Genomic DNA, 22,520 nt, shown 5'->3' with positions numbered 1-22,520 from the left:
AATTCTTCTTATTGCCATACTTTCTTTTCATTTTGTTTGGCCATTTTCACATGCTTATTCTTACGTAAATAAACTCAAATTTTATCCCCTTTCAAAACCCACTAGTGTCTTGATTTTTATTAATCTAACTATATTAAAGGTTACGTTATTTTACAAAGGACACGTAATTTTATATTAAGGTTTTTCATTGGAATATTATGCCACATGTTCAATACTATAGTACTGTCCTTCAAGAAATTACTTTTCTTCATCAAGATCTTATGTTACTCTTACATAATTTATTGCTCAAAGTTCTTTAGTAAGTCTGTAGTTTCTATTATATTGTTAATAGGTTATTTTTCTCTATTTCCATATCAAATTGGTTAGTGCTAGTTTTATTTATGTATCTTGAATCTAACCCAACTTGATTCTAGATTTTTAAAAAATCTTTCCTATGTACGTGTACAACTCTATCTGCTAAGATTCAACACAATTATTTACTTTACATGTCTTTTTGCTTTAGTGATAAAGAACCTTCAAAAATGATGTTCATAGGGGCGCCTGGGTGGCTCTGTTGGGCGACTGCCTTCGGCTCAGGTCATGATCCTGGAGTCTTGGGATCGAGTCCCGCGTTGGGCTCCCTGCTTGGCGGGGAGTCTGCTTCTCCCTCTGACCCTCTCTGCTCTCATGTGCTCTCTCTCTCTCATTCTAATAAATAAAAAAAAATCTTTAAAAAAAAAACGATGTTCATAGGCACTCATAATCTGATTTTCATGGAAATGTTTACTGAATTTCTTTTTCTGTTCCCGTTCAGTCTTTTCCCTGAAATAATACTGCTAATACTTTCTTCCAGGGAGTGGCTTGTTTTTTCACTTTTAAAATACTGTCTTTGGATGAGCAGAAATTTTTTATTTTAATGAAATCTACTATGCTGGTGTTCCAATAAGTGGCTATTTACATATCCTGTTTAAGAAATCTTTGCCAACCTTATGAAGACAGTATCTTTTCCTTTCACATTTAGATCTAGAACCCAACTTTATTTTGTGTATGGTATCAAGTAGGAGTCAGGGTTCCAATTTATGTGCATGGATATCCAACTGTCACTATACCATTACTAAAAGACCTTCCTTTCCCTCCTTGAATTCCTTAAAGCACCTTTGCCAAAAATTAAGCAACAAACATATGTTTAAGTCTATTTCTGACAATGAACATAATTCTTTATGTTTAATTTATCAACAGTTCTCTGTATGGTTAGTGCTTTTCCCATGTCTTACTTAAGGAAGCCTTCCCTATTCTAAGGTCATGAAGCTATTGCTACATTACTTTCTTAAAAGCTTATAGTTTTGCCATTAAGCTTTACATCTTTAATATACCTGGAACTGATTTTTGTGAACGGTATGAGATAAAGGATCCAGTTTCATGTTTTCATTTGGATACCCAATTGTCCCAGCATCATTTATTAAAAATTCTGTCTTCTTCCAACTCACTTGAAGCCATATATCATTAAAGTATTCATAAATGTGTGGGTTTATCTCTGGGCTTTATGTTCTATTTCATTAGCCCATTTAATTATTCTGGCATTAGAATCACCGGCGTTAGAATGAGCTGCTGGGTCCCACACCCAGAGTTTCTGATTCAGTAAGTCTAGTGTATAGTCTGAGAACCTGCATTTCTAACAAATGTATAGGTGATGCAGCTGCTGCTGGGCCAGATGATCTAGGACATACTCTGAGAATTACTTGGTCTTACCAACTAGACCACAGTGCCAGTCAGCCAACTATTTCTTAAAGAGCCAGAAAGTATTTTAGGCTGGTGGGCATCTTGATCTCTGCATAAGGCATCCATAGACGATAAACAAACATAGTTGCATTCCAATAAAACTACAGAAACAGCCAGGAGGAGCCTGCTTTCCCCCACTCTTAAGATAATTCCAGGTCCTTTATAAAATGCCACAGAAGTGACAGAATCAGCTTTTCAAATTACACCAAAAACTTCCTGGAAATTTACTTGAGATTATGCTATTTCTACATATTCCGAATGTCAGTTTTGACAACGGGCAGTTTTTATAAAAAGGCTTGTAAGTCCAACCTTCAGTATTTAGATAGGTTTTCTTTAAACTGCCTTAAAGTTTTATAATCTTCTACATAGAAATCTTGAATTTCTTCGGCGCCTGAGTGGCTCAGTCGTTAAGCATCTGCCTTTGGCTCAGGTCATGATCCCGGGGTCCTGGGATCAAGCCCCGCATCCAGCTCCCTGCTCAGCAGGGAGTCTGCTTCTCCCTCTCCCATTCCACCTGTTCCTGTTCCCTCTCTCGCGGTCTGTCAAATAAATAAATAAAATCTTAAAAAAAAAATCTTGAACTCCTTTTATTAAGATTGCTTCATAACTTCCTCTATATTATTTTGATTTTTTCAATGATACTTTTTTATTTGAATATTAAAGAGAATTTCAAACATGCTCAACAGTAGTATAATGAGCCCCCATATGCATCACGTAGCCTCCAAAACCATTAAACCATAGCCGCCAATCCATTTCCATCAACTTCTCCCTTTCCTGTATTTTGTTGAAGTAAATCCCAGGAACCCATCCTTTAATATTTTAGTACGTGTTTCTGGAAGACACACTTAACCACAATAGCATTATCAATCTCCCTTAAGAAAAAGATCTTTAAAAATAATACTCTGTTCAAAATTCCAATTGCATCATCAGTATCAAATTTTCAATCAGAATCCAAAAATAGTTTACATACTGCAATTAATTGGAAGATCTCTAAGTTTCAACTGCCACTTGCATCTCCCCTCCTCACCCTCATCACCACAGCTTATCAGTTGAAAAAATCTGGGCTGTTTAGTGTAAATATATCTTTAAAAAAACTATTTATTATGTTCAATTCTGGTATAGAAAAATACAACTGATTGTTGATAGGTGTTTTTGTAATTGATCAATCTGTTTAATTCTTAATTCTAATAGCTTATCTAAGATGCTTTGGGCTTTTCTATGCATATGATCATTTCATCTGCAAATACTGATGGTGTTATTTGTGCTTTTCTTATTCTTAAACTCTTTTCCTTGCCTTCTGTCCTGGCTTATCTTCCATAACAATATTGGAAACAATTCATTTCCATTTCTATGGATTTATCTAATTCTAGACATTTCATATAAATGTGGCCTTCTGTGACTGGCTTTCTTTACACTTAGCATGTTTTCAAGATTAATCCATGTAGTATAGCATGAATTAATACTTTGCTATACTTTTTAGTGAATTATTTCATTGTATGGATATACCATATTGTATCTATTCATCAAGTGATCAATGTAAGTTGCAGATGTGTACATATTTAATCTTCATTTGGGCACCATATCAAATTCTTTTAAACTAGAGTTTCTTGTGTTTTCTTCTACAATTATACAGTGAGGAGAAAAATACAATTATTCCTTAGTGTTTTATACCTAAAACTACATTATCTTATTCCATTTGGTAGAACTTCTAATATAACATTAAATAAAAAGTGGACAGAGCAAACATCTCTAGTTGCTGATTCATTTCTGGCCAATTAGGATACTTGTTAACTTTACTTATTATATTTAAGTAATTTCCATTTTGTTCGCTCTTATTAAGAGTTTTTACTAAATTTTAACTGTAACACCTTCTGATAAAATTATCACTTTCTCCTATTATTTGTTGATGTAATATGAATATTTTCATATTAAGCTATCCTCTTATTTGGAATAAACCTTATTTATTCACAGGTTATTATTCTTTTTGATACGCTGCTAGACTGTATTTCTAAACATCTATTTAGAAAATCTTCCTTTGTATTTGAGAGACTTTTTCTATCGTTCTTTGTGGATTACTATCGATATTAAAATTACATGGGCTTCATAAAATAATTAGAAAATTGGTCTTAAGAAAAGCCTGAAATCATTTGTATATTATTACCCGAGAGTTTCTTATAGATTGGAAAAATCATCTGTGAAGCCATCTAATCACTGTGCCTCTTCAATGGTAAATCTCTAAGTAGCTTTTACACTTATGTGGTAATTCAAATTTTTCTATCATTGTTGGAACTTCACATTTGCTTCCTGTTCCCCCAGAGTTATACACAGAATTTCATTATAATAGCTAATTACAAAATAATAGAGTGCTTACCACTTGTACTAGTTTAAGTGCTCAAAATAGATTAACTCTTTAATTCTCCCAACATCCCTTATGAAACAGGTGTTTTCATTTTACAATTGAAAAAAATTCTTTGAATGTTTCCTATGTGTATGGATATAGGTCTTTTTTTAATCAGTCCTACTTCCTTTATATATTTGTTCTTTTCACCTTAACCAAGCTCACAAGGTGCTAGTTATTTTTTTTTTAAGATTTTTTATTTATTTGACAGAGAGAGAGCAAGAGCAGGAACACAAGCAGGGGGAGTGGGAGAGGGAGAAGCAGGCTTCCCGCCGAGCAGGGAGCCCGATGCGGGGCTCGATCCCAGGACCCTGGGATCATGACCTGAGCCGAAGGTAGACGCTCAATGACTGAGCCACCCAGGCGCCCCGGTGCTAGTTATTCTTACCAATTTTTCAAAGCAACAGGATTGGGTTTTGTGCTTCTTTAAAAAAAGAAAAAATAGATTTCTCTATTGTTAATTCTAATTGTGTTTCCTGTATTTATTCTTCTCAATTCCTTTTGGTTTACTCTGTAATTTTTTCCCCTAATTACTCAATTAGTTCATTTATTTTCAATTTTTAAAATAAATAATGAAGGTATATAAAATTTTCTCAGAAAACAGCTTTAGGCATATCTCACTGACTTTGAGGATTTTTCCTTTAATTTTCCTTAATTATAATCTTGCCTCAAATATTTCAGTGTCATTTTTATTTTTACTTTTTTTTTTTAAGATTTTATTTATTTATTTGACAGAGACACAGCGAGAGAGGGAACACAAGCAGGGGGAGTGGGAGAGGGAGAAGCAGGCTTCCCGCAGAGCAGGGAGCCCGATGTGGGGCTCGATCCCAGGACCCTGGGATCATGACCTGAGCCGAAGGCAGACGCCCAATGACTAAGCCACCCAAGCGCCCCTCAGTGTTATTTTTAAACTTAGGATTTATAGTTTTATCAGATTATGACCACAAAGAATGTGGTCTAGAAAAATTTTTCTTTTTAGAACTTCTTACTGTGTGATCAATTTTTTAAAGTGTTTGATTAACAGGGTAGAACACATCTGACAGAAGATGGTGCCTGGGGAAGATCATATTTTCTTTTAATTGTCAATATACAGTGTTTTCATTGTTTCCTATCATCTAGTGCAGTTGAAAAAATGAATGGTAGTTTGAGTTTCTCTCCTTTATTAATATCTCCTGTCTACAAACTTTAAAGACTTTTCCCTTATTTTTAAAATTCAGCAACTTTATTAAATATATCTAGATTTGTGGCTTTTTTAACTTCAGAAACTCCACAGAAATCCAAACAATTTTGGTCTTTACTCTCAGGCTCTGAAGACTGACAAGCCCTCTTCTAGACTAGTCCCTCAGCTCCTAGCAGGAACAAAGGGAAATGAAGCCTTCTACCTGTCATTCCTTTGGAGACCCATGGAAACCTATCAGCAAAGCACCCAGTTGTTTTGCCTACCGAATTGTCCAGAAGAAACTGGGAGAGGAAAATAGAAATGTATATTCAAACCAGCTGTTATCTCCTATTAATCTTGTTATCAGTGATTTCCAACCAATACATGAAACCATTCTGAGCTTATAACCTTGCTCCAAATTTTTTAAAGTTCAACTTTCTTCTAAGCTGTGTAGAATTTAAGAAGAATGAACTTATCTAAAACAGCTTCAGTTTAGGGAAAATTGTTTCCTTTTAGGTAAAATTAAAAGAAATTTACAACAAAAAAACAAACAACCTCAATCAACTGCCACCAATTTTTAGCACTGTATATTTTCTGGACATTCTGTTACTATACCTGATCATGTATGTCAACCATTACTGCATTTTGCTGGGGTGGATGAGCAGCAGGATGTAACAGACGGGGAGATACATTCGGAGGGTGGAAGGCTCGAGGTTCCTCTATTGCTTGCTGCTGTGCATAAGGGAGATGGTGATAGTTTTCATCTTGACTAATGGAATTATGTCGAGACAGACGATCCCTTCTTCCTCTCTGGCGCCTGACAGGAGGACTGTAATATAGCAAATGTCAAAAAAGTCATTATAATATTTACTGTTGTGATCCATAAGGATTCTGTATTGTCTCTCTTTGTAATACATCAGTTTATGCTAAGGCAAAACCTTGAGTATTAAATAACTGCTGTGGTTCCCATCAGCTCTAAAAACATAATTTTAAACATTTTTTTTAAATGGTATTCAGCTCTGCCAATATTAGAAATCAATAGCCCACTACTGGTCTTTTTGTTTGTTTAACTGTATGAAACCGCCCTTTGGAAAGGCAAAAGTACTCAAATACCAGCAATTTCACATGGCTTAACCCATTATTTCGCTTTTATCTTATAAACATATAAATTTTATTTTGCATATATCTTGCCAATATTCTACATATGCCTAATGGGCACTTCATGTTTTGTCTAGCTAAGATACACAGAAAGACAGTTCATCACACTGGTAGTTGCCAGAGGGGAGCTGGGGTAGGGGGAGCAAAATGAGTGAAGAGGGAGAGGTACAGGCTTCCAGTTATGGAATGAGAAAGTCATGGGGATGAAAGGTACAGCATAAGGAATATAGTAAATGGCATTATAATAGCATTGGATGGTGATAGATGGTAGCTACACTTGTGATGAGCATAGCATAACATACAGACCTGTCAAATCCTTATGTTGTTACACCTAAAACACTGTGTCAACTGTAGTTCAATTAAAAAAAAAAAAAAAGAGAAGGTGGAAAAAAGAGTTCCTACATACTTAAAATGAGAATTTTTCAAAAAGCAAGTAGAAAATACATAAAATAACTAAGAACGTTTGTTGACAACGACAAATATAATAGTAACTCAGTAAATGCTGGAAATGGAAATGACTGAGATAGTGTCAGCATAAATACTCCTGTAATATACAGAATTTTTAAAGACTGGTTATGAAGGAAACCACTTTTACTCCCTCTACACCAGTCATAGTCATCTATATAGTTTAACTAATTTTGTCAAGCTGTTACTGTGAGATTTCCATTTTTCTACTTCTCTACAATTCCACAATTCATCTCCAATGCTTTTTACAATGGCTCAGCATCAATGCAATTCAAAAAAGCAGCCTCATTAAAATGTAGTCTACAGGGGCACCTGGGTGGCTCAGTTGGTTAAGTGGCTGCCTTTGGCTCAGGTCATGATCCCAGAGTCCTGGGATAGAGCTCCGCATCAGGTCCCTGCTCGATGGGCAGGCCACTTCTCCCTCTCCACTGCTTGTGCTGCTCATGCTCTCTCAAATAAATGAAATCTTTAAAATAAACAAACAAAATGTACTCTACATTGGGCAAAAGAGGCCAAACAGCCCCCTTCCAGACAAAGCTATACATATAGCCCTTTCAGCAATCTTTAATGAGATCAGGTCACCTCTCTACCTCTAAATCTGCTGCTTCTCACTCCCAATTGCCCAATCTTAAAGAGAACAAGGACATTCCTTGTTAACTCTTCGATAGTGCTCTTGATACCACTCCCCAGGTTCTTGTTCCATTAACTGCCTCCACTAACTTTATTTTAATGTCTCCTTTTGCAAAATTTACATCTTTGCTTCAAAATCTACATACTGTATTTCATTGAATTTAAGATGCCATCCACCCTAGAAATCACTTTTTAAATGTTTTGAGGTAATTTTGGTAGTTTTTTGTATACCCTTTACCCAGCTTTCCTTCATGTTATCTTCCATAAGCATAAAAAAATTACTAAAATTAATAAACCTTGGTATTGTACTAATTAAACAAGGCATATTTCAGATTTCACTAGTTTTTCCACCTTTGTCCCCTCACTGTTGAGAATCCAATACAGGATCCCATTATTGCATATAGTTGTCATCTCTCTCTTTTATGTATTTTTGGGGGGGATGGGGAGGAGCAGAGAGGGGGGAGAGAGAGGATCTTAAGCAGGATCCATGCCTGGCACAGAGCCCGACATGGGGCTCCATTTCACGATGCTGAGGTTCATGACTTGAGCCCGAAACCAAGAGTCAGAGGCTTAACCGACTGAGCCACCCAGGCGCCGCTATTATCTGTACAAATATTTTATTTTATTTTTTAGATTTTATTTATTTATTTGACAGAGACACAGCGAGAGAGGGAACACAAGCGGGGGAGTGGGAAAGGGAAAAGCAGGCTTCCCTCTGAGCAGGGAGCCTGATGCAGGGCTCATTCCCAGGAGCCTGGGATCATGACCTGAGCCGAAGGCAGCCGCTTAACCAACTGAGCCAGTCAGGCGCCCTGTACAAATATTTTAAAGGACTGTTTTATGGGGCTCCTGGCTTGTTTAGTCAGTGGAGCATGTGACTCTGGATCTCAGGTTTGTGTGTTGGAGTTGGCTGTAGAGGTTACTTAAATCTTAAATATATAAGATAAAGGACTGTTTTATGTAAAAAATAAAAAAGATGCCAATTAAACTATGATATACCATCAATTCTAATTCCTTAAAAGATGTTAAGATGTGGGAAAATATGTACCTTAAAATCAAAATAGAGTACATGTGCTCAGATCATTCATCTCCTGAAAATCTACTCAACCTATACATAAACTTTAAGGGCCCCTTTATTATTGTTTTATTCTGTTGTTGCCACTTGTTCTTATTTTCCTACTCAAAAATTTCAGCAGCACTCCCAACGAAACACAAATTAAGATCCAAGTCCTCATGTTGACATTCAAGTCTATTATCTGGTCCCTTTATCTTTACTATATGGCCTCCCATTAAATGTTATGTGTGCATTTGTGACAACATTTAGAAAGCAGAATTGAAAAATCTAGAATAAATAATGATAATCATAAAATATGGACAAATATTTCTTTCAGTTGACTTTATCATATTTTGTCATTTAATTTTTGGTGTATCATTTGCCACAAAGCTGTTCTGTCCTCTTACCTGCCTTATGTTGGATTGAGTTTTCTATACGTTTTACCTGTTTTTGTGTAGAAGCTATACATTCCTTATTTCTATTCTCCTAGTGATTACCCTTAATTTTTAAATATATACCTACACTTTCCTAAAAACACCTAGATTTACTCAGCTTCCTGGCAGGTAGAAAACTTATTATACTCTTCTCGTCACTCTTTCCCCATCTCATGTGCAGATTGTTTCCATATTTCTTTCTCTTTTTTAAACAGACCTTTACTCAGACTTAATAGTATGTCTTTCATTTCCTTTGCTAACCAATGGTCTTGAACCCTAGTTCTTGCATTCATTTTTCCGCTTCCTGGAGAGAGTACAATTTTTAACAATTCTTTCAGGGAGGATTTCTTGCTGGTCAATTCTGTCTCTTATTATTTGAAATGTATTTATATTTTGGCTTTACACTTAAGTGATAAATCAGCTGGCAGAACTCAAAGTTTCTGTCTTGGAACATTTGTGAATTTTTATTATCCTTGGTGTATGTTCTGTAACTTCACCAAAGTCTTGTTTGACACTCAAGTCTTTCTTAAATTCTGAGAAATGGTTTTGCATTATTTCTTTTAAAAGGTCCATTCAGGGGCGCCTGGGTGGCTCAGTTGGTTAAGCGACTGCCTTCAGCTCAGGTCCTGATCCCAGGGTCTTGGGATCAAGTCCCACATGGGGCTCCCCCCGCACCCGCCCCGCGGGGAGCCTGCCTCTCCCTCTCCCTGCCACTCCCCCTGCTTGTGCTCTCCGTCAAATAAATAAAATCTTTTTTTTTTTAAAAAGGTCCCTTCAATTGTCTCCATCTGAAAATATTATTAGACATACTCAGAACTGATGGCTCTGTCTCTATGTTTAAACTTTTTTATCCACACTTTTCATTTTGCCTTTTACACTACATCCGGGAAAATTTCTCCACTTGATCTTCCAGAAACTAGGACACCTTTTCTGCACATTTCCTGAGTTCTAAATTTTTCCTTAGTAAGGTTTCTAGTTGACTTTTATGAACATCCTCTTGCATCTCTCTCATGTTACACTTACTCAAAAATTCTGTCTGTTCTATTAACTGTTTCTTTAAGTTCTTTGTTTTACTGAGTTTAGTGTCCTTCTTTCACTTTGTGTGCTCATCTTTGTATCTTAAATTATGGTAGACTGCTGCTGAAAACTGTATCTGCTTGCACAGCCTGCTTCTGGGAGGTAATCTGGCAGCTAAGCTTAAAGCTAGCCTACAATGAAGTACTAAATGGAGAATGGGGTAAGGAATAACACACACTACTGGGCAGAATAAGCCTTTAAGTTTTCTGGGTAAGTGCTTCCTCCTATCCTCCCCCTGTGTTTCCATGAGCTTAGAGCATGATGCTTCTCTTCAATTTAACAACCCATAGCTAGTTACTACTACCATCTGGAAATAGGCACTTCTGACATTCCCTTTCTGATCCAGAGCCTTTCCTATGATCCAGCAATTGTACTCCTAGGACTATATGCTACTGAAATGTTTCCACATGTACACCAGGAAATGCGTACATAAAACGTTCCTAATAACACTCTTTGTAATAGTAAGAAACTGAGCATAACCATTACTCAATAGATGGATAAATGGTATATCAATATAATGTAAGATTATACCAAGTAAAAATAAATGAACTACTACTATCCACGTTAAAAATAGAATGTTTGATAAACAAAATCAAAGGAGAATATATTTAAATGAAAGTAAAACCGGCAAAACCTAAAATTATATTGTTTTAGAATACATTCCTAGGTATTAAAAAGTATTAACAAGGGACTGATATCAAATCACAGAACAGGGTTTATCCTCTAGGAAGAATGAACAGGTGCTTTTGAAGGACTAACAATGTTCTATTTTAACCTGGGTGTTGATACACTTTTGTGTTATCCTTTTAAGTGTATGCTTGTTTTACATGTTCTTTTTTTTTAAAGATTTTATTTATTTTTTTGACAGAGAGAGACACAGTGAGAGAGGGAACACAAGCAAGGGGAGTGGGAGAGGGAGAAGCAGGCTTCCCGCCAAGCAGGGAGCCCAATGCGGGGCTCGATCCCAGGACCCTGGGATCATGACCCAAGCCAGAGGCAGACGCTTAAGGACTGAGCCACCCAGGTGCCCCTACTGAACATATGACACATTTCACCATAATACAATAGAGAAGATTACAGCAGGTGCTTACACTGTAACCTTGAAACAAACAACCATATTGTCTCATGCTATTATATTTAACAGCTATAAAATATTTTACCTGGGTTGACATACATTATTTTAACTTAAACATTCCCATAAAATTGGGGGAAAATGCACCAATTAATGTAAAAGTCTTAGTGTCTCAACAGACTATAACTCAGAAACAGGTTTATTTTGTCTCATTTGGAACAAAGAATGGTGGTTTTTTAATTTTTTTTTAAGATTTTATTTATTTGTCAGAGAGAGAATGAGAGAGAGAGAGAGTACAGCAAGCAGAGGGAGAAGCAGGCTCCCTGCTGAGCAGGGAGCCCAATGAGGGACTTGATCCCAGGGTGCTGGGATCATGACTTGAGCCGAAGGCAGGCACTTAACCGAGGTGTCCCAAGAATGGTGGTTTTAAGATCCTTCAGTATTAGTTTCCCAGGGCTGCCATAACAAAATACCACACACTAGGTGGCTTAAACAACAAAAATTAATTTTCTCACAGCTCTGGAGACTAAAAGTCCAAGATCAAGGTGTCAGCATGATGGGTTTCTCGTGAGAGCGCTCTTTCCTGGTTTGCAGGTGACCACCTTTTCACTGTGTCCTCACATGCTAGAGACAGTGAGCTCTCTGGTGTCTCTTCTTATGAGGACACCAATCCTATTGGATTGAGGGCCCCACCCTTATGACTTCATTCAACCTTAATTACTTCCTTAGAGACCCCATCTCCAAATATAACCACACTGGGAATTAGGGCTTCAACATATGAATTTTGAAGAGAGACAAACATTCAGTCCATAACACCTTCCTAACTCAAGAGTTGTAATGTTTCTTAGATTACCAACATCCTGGACATGCAAACTCTTGTCTTACTCCAAGGATACACAATTTCCCTGAAGAAGAAATGTATGACCTCAGGCCACAACTGAAGAAGCAGCAGCTCAGAAGAAATATATTCCTCTGGAAAGCCAGAGGCCAAATCCCATGACAGAGAGGACTGAGCATTGAAGTAAACCTCAGTGAGTCTTTCACACCACAGGCTCCACAGTTTTATAAGAAACCTGATTAAGCTCCCAGTTGCCTTAAGGATACAGAAGAAATAGGAATGGAGTGAAAAAAAGGTAGTTCATTTCTAGGGTCTCCATATTTCCTTACAGTTTTGAACTATAAAATGCATTTTTCTGTAATCAAAATTGCAGGCTAGCCCACACAAAGCCTTAAACCATAAAGTAGCTGAATTCATATATAATGGCATGGATTGATTTTAGGTAAGTCACTGTAGGCTCTTTCAATTTCTTCACCTGTCAACCACAAGCTAAATGAACTCTCATGCTCTAGTGTGGGAGTCTAAACAATGTGTCATGTTGTTTTTCATGTGTGGGTGTGAGTACGTATGTGATGTGTTCATAAAATACCCATGGGGGAAAAATGCTTTCTGACATTAAAAAAAAATCTCATAAATCTACCAATGGAAGAAAATTTAAGACATACATTGTAACCAACTAACCTTCTTCTGTTGCGTGCAGGTGTGTTGCATCGTTCCCCTGAGAAGTGATGTTGGCTTGATCGAACTGAAGGGGGCTGCCTATTTGATGTCATCTCCCATGGTCGCATTGGTGGTGAGGGAGCTGGTGATGCTGATGTATAATCAAAGACTGAATGAGAGAGGCGCTGTCTCTTGGGACTTGGACTATCTTCACTCTGCCAATGCAAAAAAAAATCAATCAACTTAATGAGACGTTTTAATAAGAATTCTGCATTACTATATCTGCATAGGAGTTTAAATATATTTACCTTCAAGAGTAAAGGAAGGGAAAAATATGCTGTCAACCCAAATTAAATATCTTTAAAGAACCAAAGATGCTGGGTAAGGGAAGGGAGATGCAAAGTAACTATCAAATGAAAAGCAGAATCTGTTTCTTAAAAATTATCATAAAACTCATCAACATAGATGTAATGTATGGTGATTAACAATAAAATTTTTTTTAAAAACTCATCGACATATAAGGTACACAATAAGGCGATAAGCAGTTGTATGGAACTTGACCATTTTTTTTTAAACACTTATTTATTCATTCTAGAGAGAGAGCATTCGTGCTGGGTGGAGGGGAGGAAGAGAGAGAGAACCTCAAGCAGACTCTCCCGACTCTCCACGTCGGACTCTGCTCCGCGGGAGGCCTGCTTCTCCCTCTCCCACTTCCCCTGCTTGTGATCCCTCTCTCACTGTGTCCCTCTCTCGCTGTGTCTCTCTCTGTCAAATAAATTAAATCTTGAATAAATAAATAAGGAAGGAAGGAAGGAAGACTAGAAGAAGTTCACTGGCATGGGGAATCATAAGAAAACGCATCTACTCTGTCTGGACTGGGAACTGGAGAAGAGATTTCTCTCCTAAGAACTCAAACCACAGGTTAGCTCCTCACACCAAATTTAGGATTCAATTTTTTCATTACCCATAGAGGTTGCCTATGAACCTCTAAGCTTAGAAATATAGAAACTGGTTCAGAATTATGCTACCACAAGGACTCCTGACAGAGGTAAATGCAAAGCAGAATCTGGAGGGATACTCCCATTAAGTTGGCCAGTGGTTCTTACACTTCTGCATGTGTCAGAACCACCAGGTTGCTGGGCCCACGAATCTTCATTTCTAAATTGTTTGTGGGTGATGCTTACTACTGCTGGTCTGGAACTACACTTTGAGAACCACCAAACCAAATTAAGGAACTCTCTTAGGAAAAGTCTCTAAGGATAAACCCGCCATAAAAGAGAAATTTACTTTTTTGGGACCCCCTGGGCGGCTCAGTCAGTTAAGCATCAATTTTTTTTTTTTTTTTTTAAGAGAGGGAGAGAAGGAGGTGGGCAGAGGAAGAGAAAGAATCTTAAGCAAGCTGGATGCTTTGATCAATTGAGCCATCCAGGCACCCCCAATGTCTGACTCTTGATTTTGGCTCAGGTCATGATCTCAGAGTTGTGAGATAAGGCCCCACATCGGGCTCTGTGCTTCGCATGAAGCCTGCTTAAGATTCTCTCCTTCTCCCTTTGTCTCCCCGCCGACGACCCGCCCTGACTCACTCTTCTCAAAAAAATTTAAAAAAAAATAAACACCCATACCTTCTCCACTTGCCTTAACTATCTTTGACAAAAGATAAAATTTCTCATTTCACAATTAAGAAACAAATGTTAAATTTAAATGACCCAGAGAGAGAAAACAATGAATTCCATTCATTTTAAACAACAGATGTCAAAGTACTTAGAATACACTCCATATAAAGCAAGTCGGTAATAAAGAATAACCACCAAGACGGACCATTTTTTTGGTTTGTTTTGCAAACTAAAGATATAAGCAGGGGAAAAGCAAGAAATTAACAATTTCATATTTTAATCACACAATATGGTTTATAAAATGCTCTCTCTACATTCTCTCATTTAATTCTCCACAACCTGAAGTCTTTGTTTATACTATATCCAGATTGATGTGTTGCTATCAGTCAAGACAAACCAATGACAACTGAATGACTACTGCCTTTGAACGACACAATGCATAGTCCTGTTTCACATAATTCACACTGGACTTCAATTTTCTAATGCACAGCTCTCATATTCCTCAGCTCAAAAGATTTCAGAATAAAATCTAAATTCATAACAAGACTAACTACATTTTCCTCGGATGTTATCTTGCACATATAGAGGGGAAGGAGGCTTTGAATACTGTATTTTCAAAAGCATGCATTAAAAAAAATCAGAAATTTGCCTTCTGATATGATCCAAGTTTGTGTTTTTTCATGAAAGGCCAAAGACTTTTTTATGTGCAGTGAGTGCTTAGATAGGGACTCTAGTGGTATAGCACTGCAATCCCACCATAATGAAGGGAATCCAATATTTTGTGAAAATATGATGATACTATCATTGGCCATAACTATAGTCCAACTTCTAGGGCTCCCTCACTTTAGAATAACATATTAATGTCCTATTTTTTCTTTAAAAAAAAAAAAATTAAGTAGACTCCATGCCCAGCGTGGAGCCCAATGTGGGGCCTGAACTCACAACCCTGAGATCAAGAGTCAGACGCTTAAATGACTGAACCACCCAGGTGTCCCTTTCTTAATTTTTAATTACACAAAACATCACTGGTTCACAAAAACTGATTTACCTTGATGTTGTAATATGTTTCCAAATGGTATGTTAGTTCCACAAAAACACTAGATTTTATGCATCATGAATCTGCAACTATAACTTTAAGCTGTAAACACAAATCAATGGTTAAAATAAAAAAACCTGAAGCATAAACATGAAACCAATGAAAACAGAGAAGATATTAAGAACAACCTGAAATCAAGAAATCCATATGACATACCCATGTGGAGTTGTTCTGCAGACAGCTGGAGCTCAGACACTAGAAGTTTTAGTTTTTGGTATACAGATAGATGGACAGGTTAATGAAGCTACAGGCATAGACAAAATTTCCCCCCAAATAATTTATACAGAGAAAAGGAAGCCCAATATTGAACTCTTAAGAAATATTTTATGCCGAGTAGCTGATGAGAGGAAAGTGGAGTGTGGTGAGAGAAGCCAGTGGAATGGAGTTTCAAGGATTCAACTGAGAGGTCACATTAAGCTGGAGACTGAAAAACATCCACTGTGTTTAACAACAAACAGCTCACTGACATGGAGCTATTTCTTCGTAATATGATTTAGTATCTATTATGGCATATTGCCTCTTACAGCAATTTTCAAAATAGTTTTTTCTCCCTGTCTTTTCTTTGAAAATCTTAGGAATTTAGGATGACTCTGTAAGGTTTCTAAAATCATAAAATTCTGGTATTTTGGCTGAAATTTTTATTCAGTCTATAACTTTGCTGGAGAAGAGAAATTGTTTTACAATAGTTTTCTCTTTCAGAGACGTCTATTTCTGTGTATAAATCATGAAAATTTCAATCACCTAATTAACTTTCATAAACTCACAAAATCAAGTTATCACACAGCTATCATTAAGACACACACACGCCTGAAATCAAGGGCTCTCCTAGACACGAAATCTAAGTTCCCCACAAGGTACCTGTTTTATGAAAGCATCCTATCTTCAATCGCAATCAATGAATTGGTTGATAGTACAGAAACTGCTAATTTTAAAACTATAAGGGGTAGATAGCAGAGACAAGAGGGCATTTTTTTGGGAGATGAAATTGTTCTAATATCTTGATTGTGGCAGTGGTTCCACCACATCTGTATACATTTGTCAAAAGTCACAAACCTGTACTCTACAAGGGTGAATTTTACCGTATGTTAATTATACTTTAAATTTCTAAAACAATTATAGGGGGTACTTTGATTCTAATATTGAATATAGACATTTTATAGAAATGCAAATGTGCCTACACCTATACCTCTTCTGTGAGAAAATCCAGGGTAACAAATACACAAAGCCATCACTTTTATAGAAAATAAAGTATCAACTAAGGGGCACCTGGGTGGCTCAGTTGGTTAAGCACCTGACTTTGGCTCAGGTCATGATCCCAGGGTCCTGGGATCAAGCCCCGCATCGGACCCCTTGCTCAGCAGGGAATCTGTTTCTCCCTCTCCCCCCCACTGGTGCTCACTCACTCTCTCAAATGAATAAAATCTTGAAACGCATACAAGAATATTCATGGCAACATTGCTTGCAATAATAGTAAAAAACTGGAAACTACTAGAAATGTCCATCAAAAAGAAAACCCAAATTTTGAGTAACATATTAATGTCAGCATATTCATATAAAATGGAATACAAAAAGAAAATGAATCAACTCTCTGGCCACATGCATCAACATGGATGACTCTCAAAATGACAAAAATACAAAGTATGATACCATTTATATTAAGCTCAGAAACTAAACAGTATAGTATTGAGGGATACTGCATGTGGTGAAACCACTTAGAGAAGCAAGGGGTATTAAACACAAAATTCAGAGTTTTACCCAAGGCACAGGTATGGGACAGCAGGCAGATATAATATGGAAGGTCATTTGAATGCTTCTAAAATACTGGTAATGGTTGACTTCTTAAGATGGATGGTATTTTTAAAATTATGTGTGTCTGGATTTATACTTTATAACTTTCACATATGAAATATTTTTGTAATTTTAAAAATTAAAAGAGCCTGCAAATTTTGAAAGATTCTGACGAAGAGTAATATAAAACAAGCAAAGTACAAAGGTCTTTAATAAGAACAGTGACAAAATTGATAAAGTGGAGATGAATAACAAATATAGCTCAAAAACAGATGAGATTTTTGTTCAAAGATGACTGGTGGTTGGAAACAAGGATCCAGGAGAATATCAAACACTTTCCTTCTCCTCTACGACCGTCCCACTTACTGGATACATACTCAATTCCCATGCTTGAAGTGGGGGAGGGGAGGGTCAACAATTTTTTTTACTCATATACAAGATTGCAGGAAAAATGATATCCTCTGAAAAGAGACTGGTTTCAGCTAAGATAAGGGAATAAAGAGGATGCTTCAAGAAAAAAAAAATGGAAGAGGTAAGTGAGTCTATTTAAAATGGAGTATTCCAAAGGGAAGAAGCAGAAAAAGCTGGGAGGGAAGGAACTTGGGGGAGAGCCAAGAAATGAAAACATAACACATTAAAAGAATAACTCCAAGCATAAGAAATGGGTAGATTTCTCCCTTTCACGTGGCAACTAAGTTTTCTAAGGATGAGAGAAGCATAACTGGAACAAGAAATCATACCCAATTGTATTATCAGAATTAGTTGAAGGTATATGACAGTATCTCAAAGGGGATGTGGGAAGGATTTACTTTGCTTCATGGGCAACAGTGGTAGGTGAGAAAGTGGGCAGAGAAAAATCTCCAGTCTTCCCTGGGAGCCAAGTACACTGAGGCCCTTGTTTTAAAGTTAGAAAGAAGTAAGACTTCAGTTTAACTAGGGCTATAAATAAAAATTTAACAATAATACCTTTCACCTTTCTGCAACACTCAAGTGGAATTGGCTTTTTGTTTTCAAAACATATGTTTAATATTGCATTTGCCAGCAACTTCTTGAGTTTAAAGTTAATATTGAGTTAATGCCTGAAGACTCAAAGAAGTACGGGAAACAAAGAAAACATCAAATAACTGTTTATTGGTGGCAGTAGGGAAAGTAGTAAGTCAATTTCTTCCTTAGCTACACTGGTTTGCTACTAAATATCAAGCTATTACAGACCAATGCTGTATCAAAAATGGTAGTCAATACTCCACTTATTTCAATACAGACAACTATGTCTTTTAACATATACTGTACTATTTACAGAAATGCCTGTTATCTAAAGGTGGTATGTTATAGCAGACAAGAAATAGCAAAAGGTGAATTTGAGTCTCTGCTCTGCCAATAACTAGCTATGTAACTGGGCATCTCAGAGAGCTTTTCTGAGCCTATTTCTTCATCTAGAAAACCATCCATGACTGGTTTATTATTAGGAGGATTAAAAACAAAGGAGACGATAACATGCAAAGAGGAGAACCTGGCACAAATTGCAACAAGGAATATCATATTGAAGAGCCATGGATCACCTACAAAGCTATTCTCAGAAATTTTACATCTCCAATTTCATGGATCACAAGCATTTCTCTTTCAGAACTAGTCCCAAGCCCCAACCTACCACTCCCACACAAACAGAAAATGAGCCAGTTCTATCCAAAAGTCCAAGCTTTGATGAGCGACTCTCACTACCTCAGATTTATACACACATATACAAATATATGCCTTGGCCCACAACCCTAATATCCAGAAGCAATTTTATAACTAGTTTCCTTTTGGTAATACTAATACTGACTTCCATTACTAAAACATGCTTCTCCATGAGTAATGGATTGGAAATTGAGTTGCCAGTAATTTATGTGAGCACATCCTAGCAATCTTGTCAATAAACTAATGACAGTCCCTGCCTTAATTTATTTTCATTTTATATATAACAAAAATTTTAATTACATTTTACCTACAGGGACCAAAAGTGATAGAAGGTAAGTTACCATGTTTTCTTTTTGAAATATACATCACTATCAAACTCTGGGCACTAAGCAAATAAGTAGTGACGGCTTTAAAAACTATCTTGCATGCTTCCATTTTTCCATTCCTACACAACTTCATATATCTACTTTCCTATAGAACTTGGCCTATAAGGACAAGTGATTAAGACCAAAAGATCAAAAAACAAGAATATTAAGTGGTCAAATAATAAACAGCAGCTCAAGAGAAGACAAACATTCTTCAGAAAAGCTGGCTAAAATGTTATGTTGAAGAAGTCCTCTAAGAAGAATACTTATTCCCACATACAACAGAAAATAAGAAGAAGATATTGAGAATTCTGTTTTAAGCCTTCCTAGAAACAACCTAAAATGTATCTGTGACTTTCAGCCCTACGTAGGGAAAGGGTAAATATATAAGAACCTGTAAGAAAGCTTTGAAGTGAGCATCCTCTTGAACGGTAGTATTCTGATCACTTGGGAGGAGAGGGAACAGGCTCTGAAGTCTCACCCTTTCACAAATCACCTTGTTAGGATGGCCAGGTAGAGGTGCTGAATTGGACCCGGGAGATATCTGGGAAAAAGAGGGAGAAGAAAAGGATAGTTCATGGCTAGCCGCACCAATGTGGAGAATCATGTCTATGAAGGACAGTCTGGATTTTCTAGGTATTTGTGTTAGCAGAGACTGGAAAGAAATTAAAAATCTTAAACATCAAAACAAATATAAGGATGGCAAAGGTTGCCTCTGGCAACGGATCTCTTACAAAAACTTTTTTAAAAGACAAAACAGCACTGCTCAAAAATGCAAGGTCCATCCTATGTTTCCCATAAAATATCAGTATCTTTTCTGTTGGTATTAATTCTAAAATCCTAAAATACTCAAGGACAGATAAGACTTCATGTTAAGAAAACCTGAGGTAAAATCATGTTTCAGGTACAGAAAGATTACTGTCCATCGTGACTAAGATTAATATTTTTTCATTGTTTTTTTAATTAACCTTCTGTATGATCATGCAAAGAAGACAGATTTCAGAACATTTGTAGCAAACCTTCTATAATTACCATAGGTATAAAAAAGAAGAGTTTGTGGACAGCTCAGTTCTATTCAACACAAACTAGTGACCTTAAAAGAATAAAGGGTAAGATCATAAGCCCCAAAGCAAATGACTGCACGTTTTAAATGCTTGACTTGATTATAGGTTATCCCCTTAAACTCATATGTAATATAAACTTAAATCTGCAGCACTTTTAATCATGGACATCATGAGCATCACTTGTACCACTATGCTGTGGAATGAACTACTACCCTTGGGAGTTAAGGTGTGTGAACTTGCTTACCCCTACACTGAAGACCATGTGCTTTAAACCACTGTCTGGCTTTCAGTTTCACTGTCTCATTCATTCCCTTACATATAAAGGTCTGTTCTGTGACAGGCACTAAACCGAGAAGATAGGCATGGTTTCCTACTTTCAAGAAGTGTATGCTATGAAAAAGAAACAAAAACAAATCACTATACAATATACAGAGTATCATCTTCCTATGATTATACTAGGCACTGGGTGCTATGGAGAGGTAACTGGCAAAATACAGCAGTATAGTCAAGAAACTGCAAAATGTTGTTTGACTATCCAGTACAGAAGTAACCAGAGAGGAAGGCAGACACAGATCATGAAGTGGCATGCTAATTAACATTAATAATACTTCTATAATAACCTTCCTTAACTGTTACCTTTATAAATTGTTTCTGGTTTGCCATGAGCCTGGTAAAAAGATAACCAGGCCTGCTGGTAAGATGAAAATTATTTCCATACACCTTCCTAGGACTAAAAATTACTTGAGGGCAGTAACTTTAGAATTCTTTACTACTGCTACACAAAATATGTTCAACATGAGCTAAAGCTTATCTCTGCACTACACACGAGTGTGCTAATATTCTTTACCACTATGATGAAGTATGAAGTGCAGAATCAAGGAATATTCTCTGAATGCCTCTTGCAAAGTCAAGAGTTGTTAGAAGACAAAACATGGATCCTGCCCTCAAGGAGCTTATTCTAGTTTAAAAAAGAAAATGCAAAGTAGCCAACTAAAGATGATGTTTTAAATGCCTGAATACAGGTAAAGATTAAAATAGAGGTAGGAGCCTTGAGTTTATCTGAAGACAGATTTCATAGGAAGAAGTGTATTTCACATTCCTGACTCCTCACTCAATCTAAGTTCTTTCACCACTTCAAAGCAATTCTCTTGTCTGTTTCTTTACAGAAGTTTCGTATTCTTTTTGTAATCTTAAGCTTATAATTTGCAAGGTACCTTTGAAGAGTGTTTTAAAAAGCTCACCTATCTTCAACTATCATACCTGAAGCAGTCTGCATGAGGAGCACTCTTATAAACTGCTAGTACAAGTGGCTAGCTTGGCAAACAGAGATCAGGGAGTCAGGTTTCCTCTCTCCTTAATTCTTTGTTCCTTTGAAAACTTAAGATTTCAGTCATATATAAGAAAACAAAAACAAAACTCTGGCAAACCCTGGCCCTTATGCTCATAAATTAGTAATTTTCAAGCATATTCCTCTCCTACCCACAACAATTTCCTTCGGTCAAAAGCTCCATTTGTCTATAAAAAGGGAGGACCAAAAAAAAAAGGAGAAAAGCTATATTCAAATGCTTTCGTTAATACAGATCCAGCACAAAATGATAGATGGGCTTGAAACCGGGTGCACCCACTGGATAAAATCACATATAATCATTTTGTGTGTCCATGTAAGGCAGAATTCTGAGGCGGCCTCCAAGATTCCCACCTCTGGTACACATCTCCTGTATACTCCATCCCTCCATGGTGTGTAGGCAGGACTATAAATAGAGTGGATTTCATTTCCATGGTTAGGTGAAATTATATAACCTAATTATACGAATGCATTCACAGAAGTGAAGGGATTTAAGTGTAATTAAGATCCTAAGTCAGTTGATTTTAAGTTAATCAAGGTAAGCCCAACTTAAAGAAAGCTCTTAGAAGAGGAACTGACCCCTTCCTGAAGAGATTCTCCTGTCAACCCTGTAGGCAACCACTATGTTTGTCAGAAGGCATATGAATGGGCCCATGTGGCAGAGACACCCTCTAGGAGCTGAGAGGGTCACCAGTTGACAGTAAGAAAACGGGGGACTTCAGTCCTACAATTACAAAAACCATATTGAACCAACAACCAGTGAGCCTGGAAGGGGACGTCAAACTTCTCATGACATCACAGCACCAGAGAGGTAAAATCCCTCACAGAGGGCCCTGCAGCTTAACCCAAATCAAGATTCCTGATCCATG

The 22,520-nt window shown here is 36.9% G+C and overlaps 1 protein-coding gene across 13 annotated transcripts in view; it reads right to left on the bottom strand.

The window, feature by feature from the left end:
- Positions 1-22,520, bottom strand: part of RNF38 (ring finger protein 38) — a 129,771-nt gene that overhangs the window by 19,150 nt on the left and 88,101 nt on the right. For 7 of the 13 annotated variants that reach the window (XM_035723544.1, XM_027615040.2, XM_027615043.2 and 4 more), the window contains 3 exons: positions 19,637-19,786; positions 12,725-12,918; positions 5,931-6,144 (listed from right to left, as the gene is read on the bottom strand). In XM_035723544.1, the coding sequence (XP_035579437.1) occupies positions 5,931-6,144; positions 12,725-12,831 (321 nt within the window). In that variant the 5' untranslated portion in view covers positions 12,832-12,918; positions 19,637-19,786. The remainder of the gene's footprint in view (positions 1-5,930; positions 6,145-12,724; positions 12,919-19,636; positions 19,787-22,520) is intronic. The other 6 variants (XM_027615041.2, XM_027615047.2, XM_027615052.2 and 3 more) reach the window with 2 other exon arrangements.

Source organism: Zalophus californianus, chromosome 13, assembly GCF_009762305.2.
Source record: "Zalophus californianus isolate mZalCal1 chromosome 13, mZalCal1.pri.v2, whole genome shotgun sequence".
Taxonomy (NCBI): domain Eukaryota; kingdom Metazoa; phylum Chordata; class Mammalia; order Carnivora; family Otariidae; genus Zalophus; species Zalophus californianus.
Note: the sequence above shows the minus strand (reverse complement) of the source record. Positions and strands in the feature narration are given on the sequence as shown.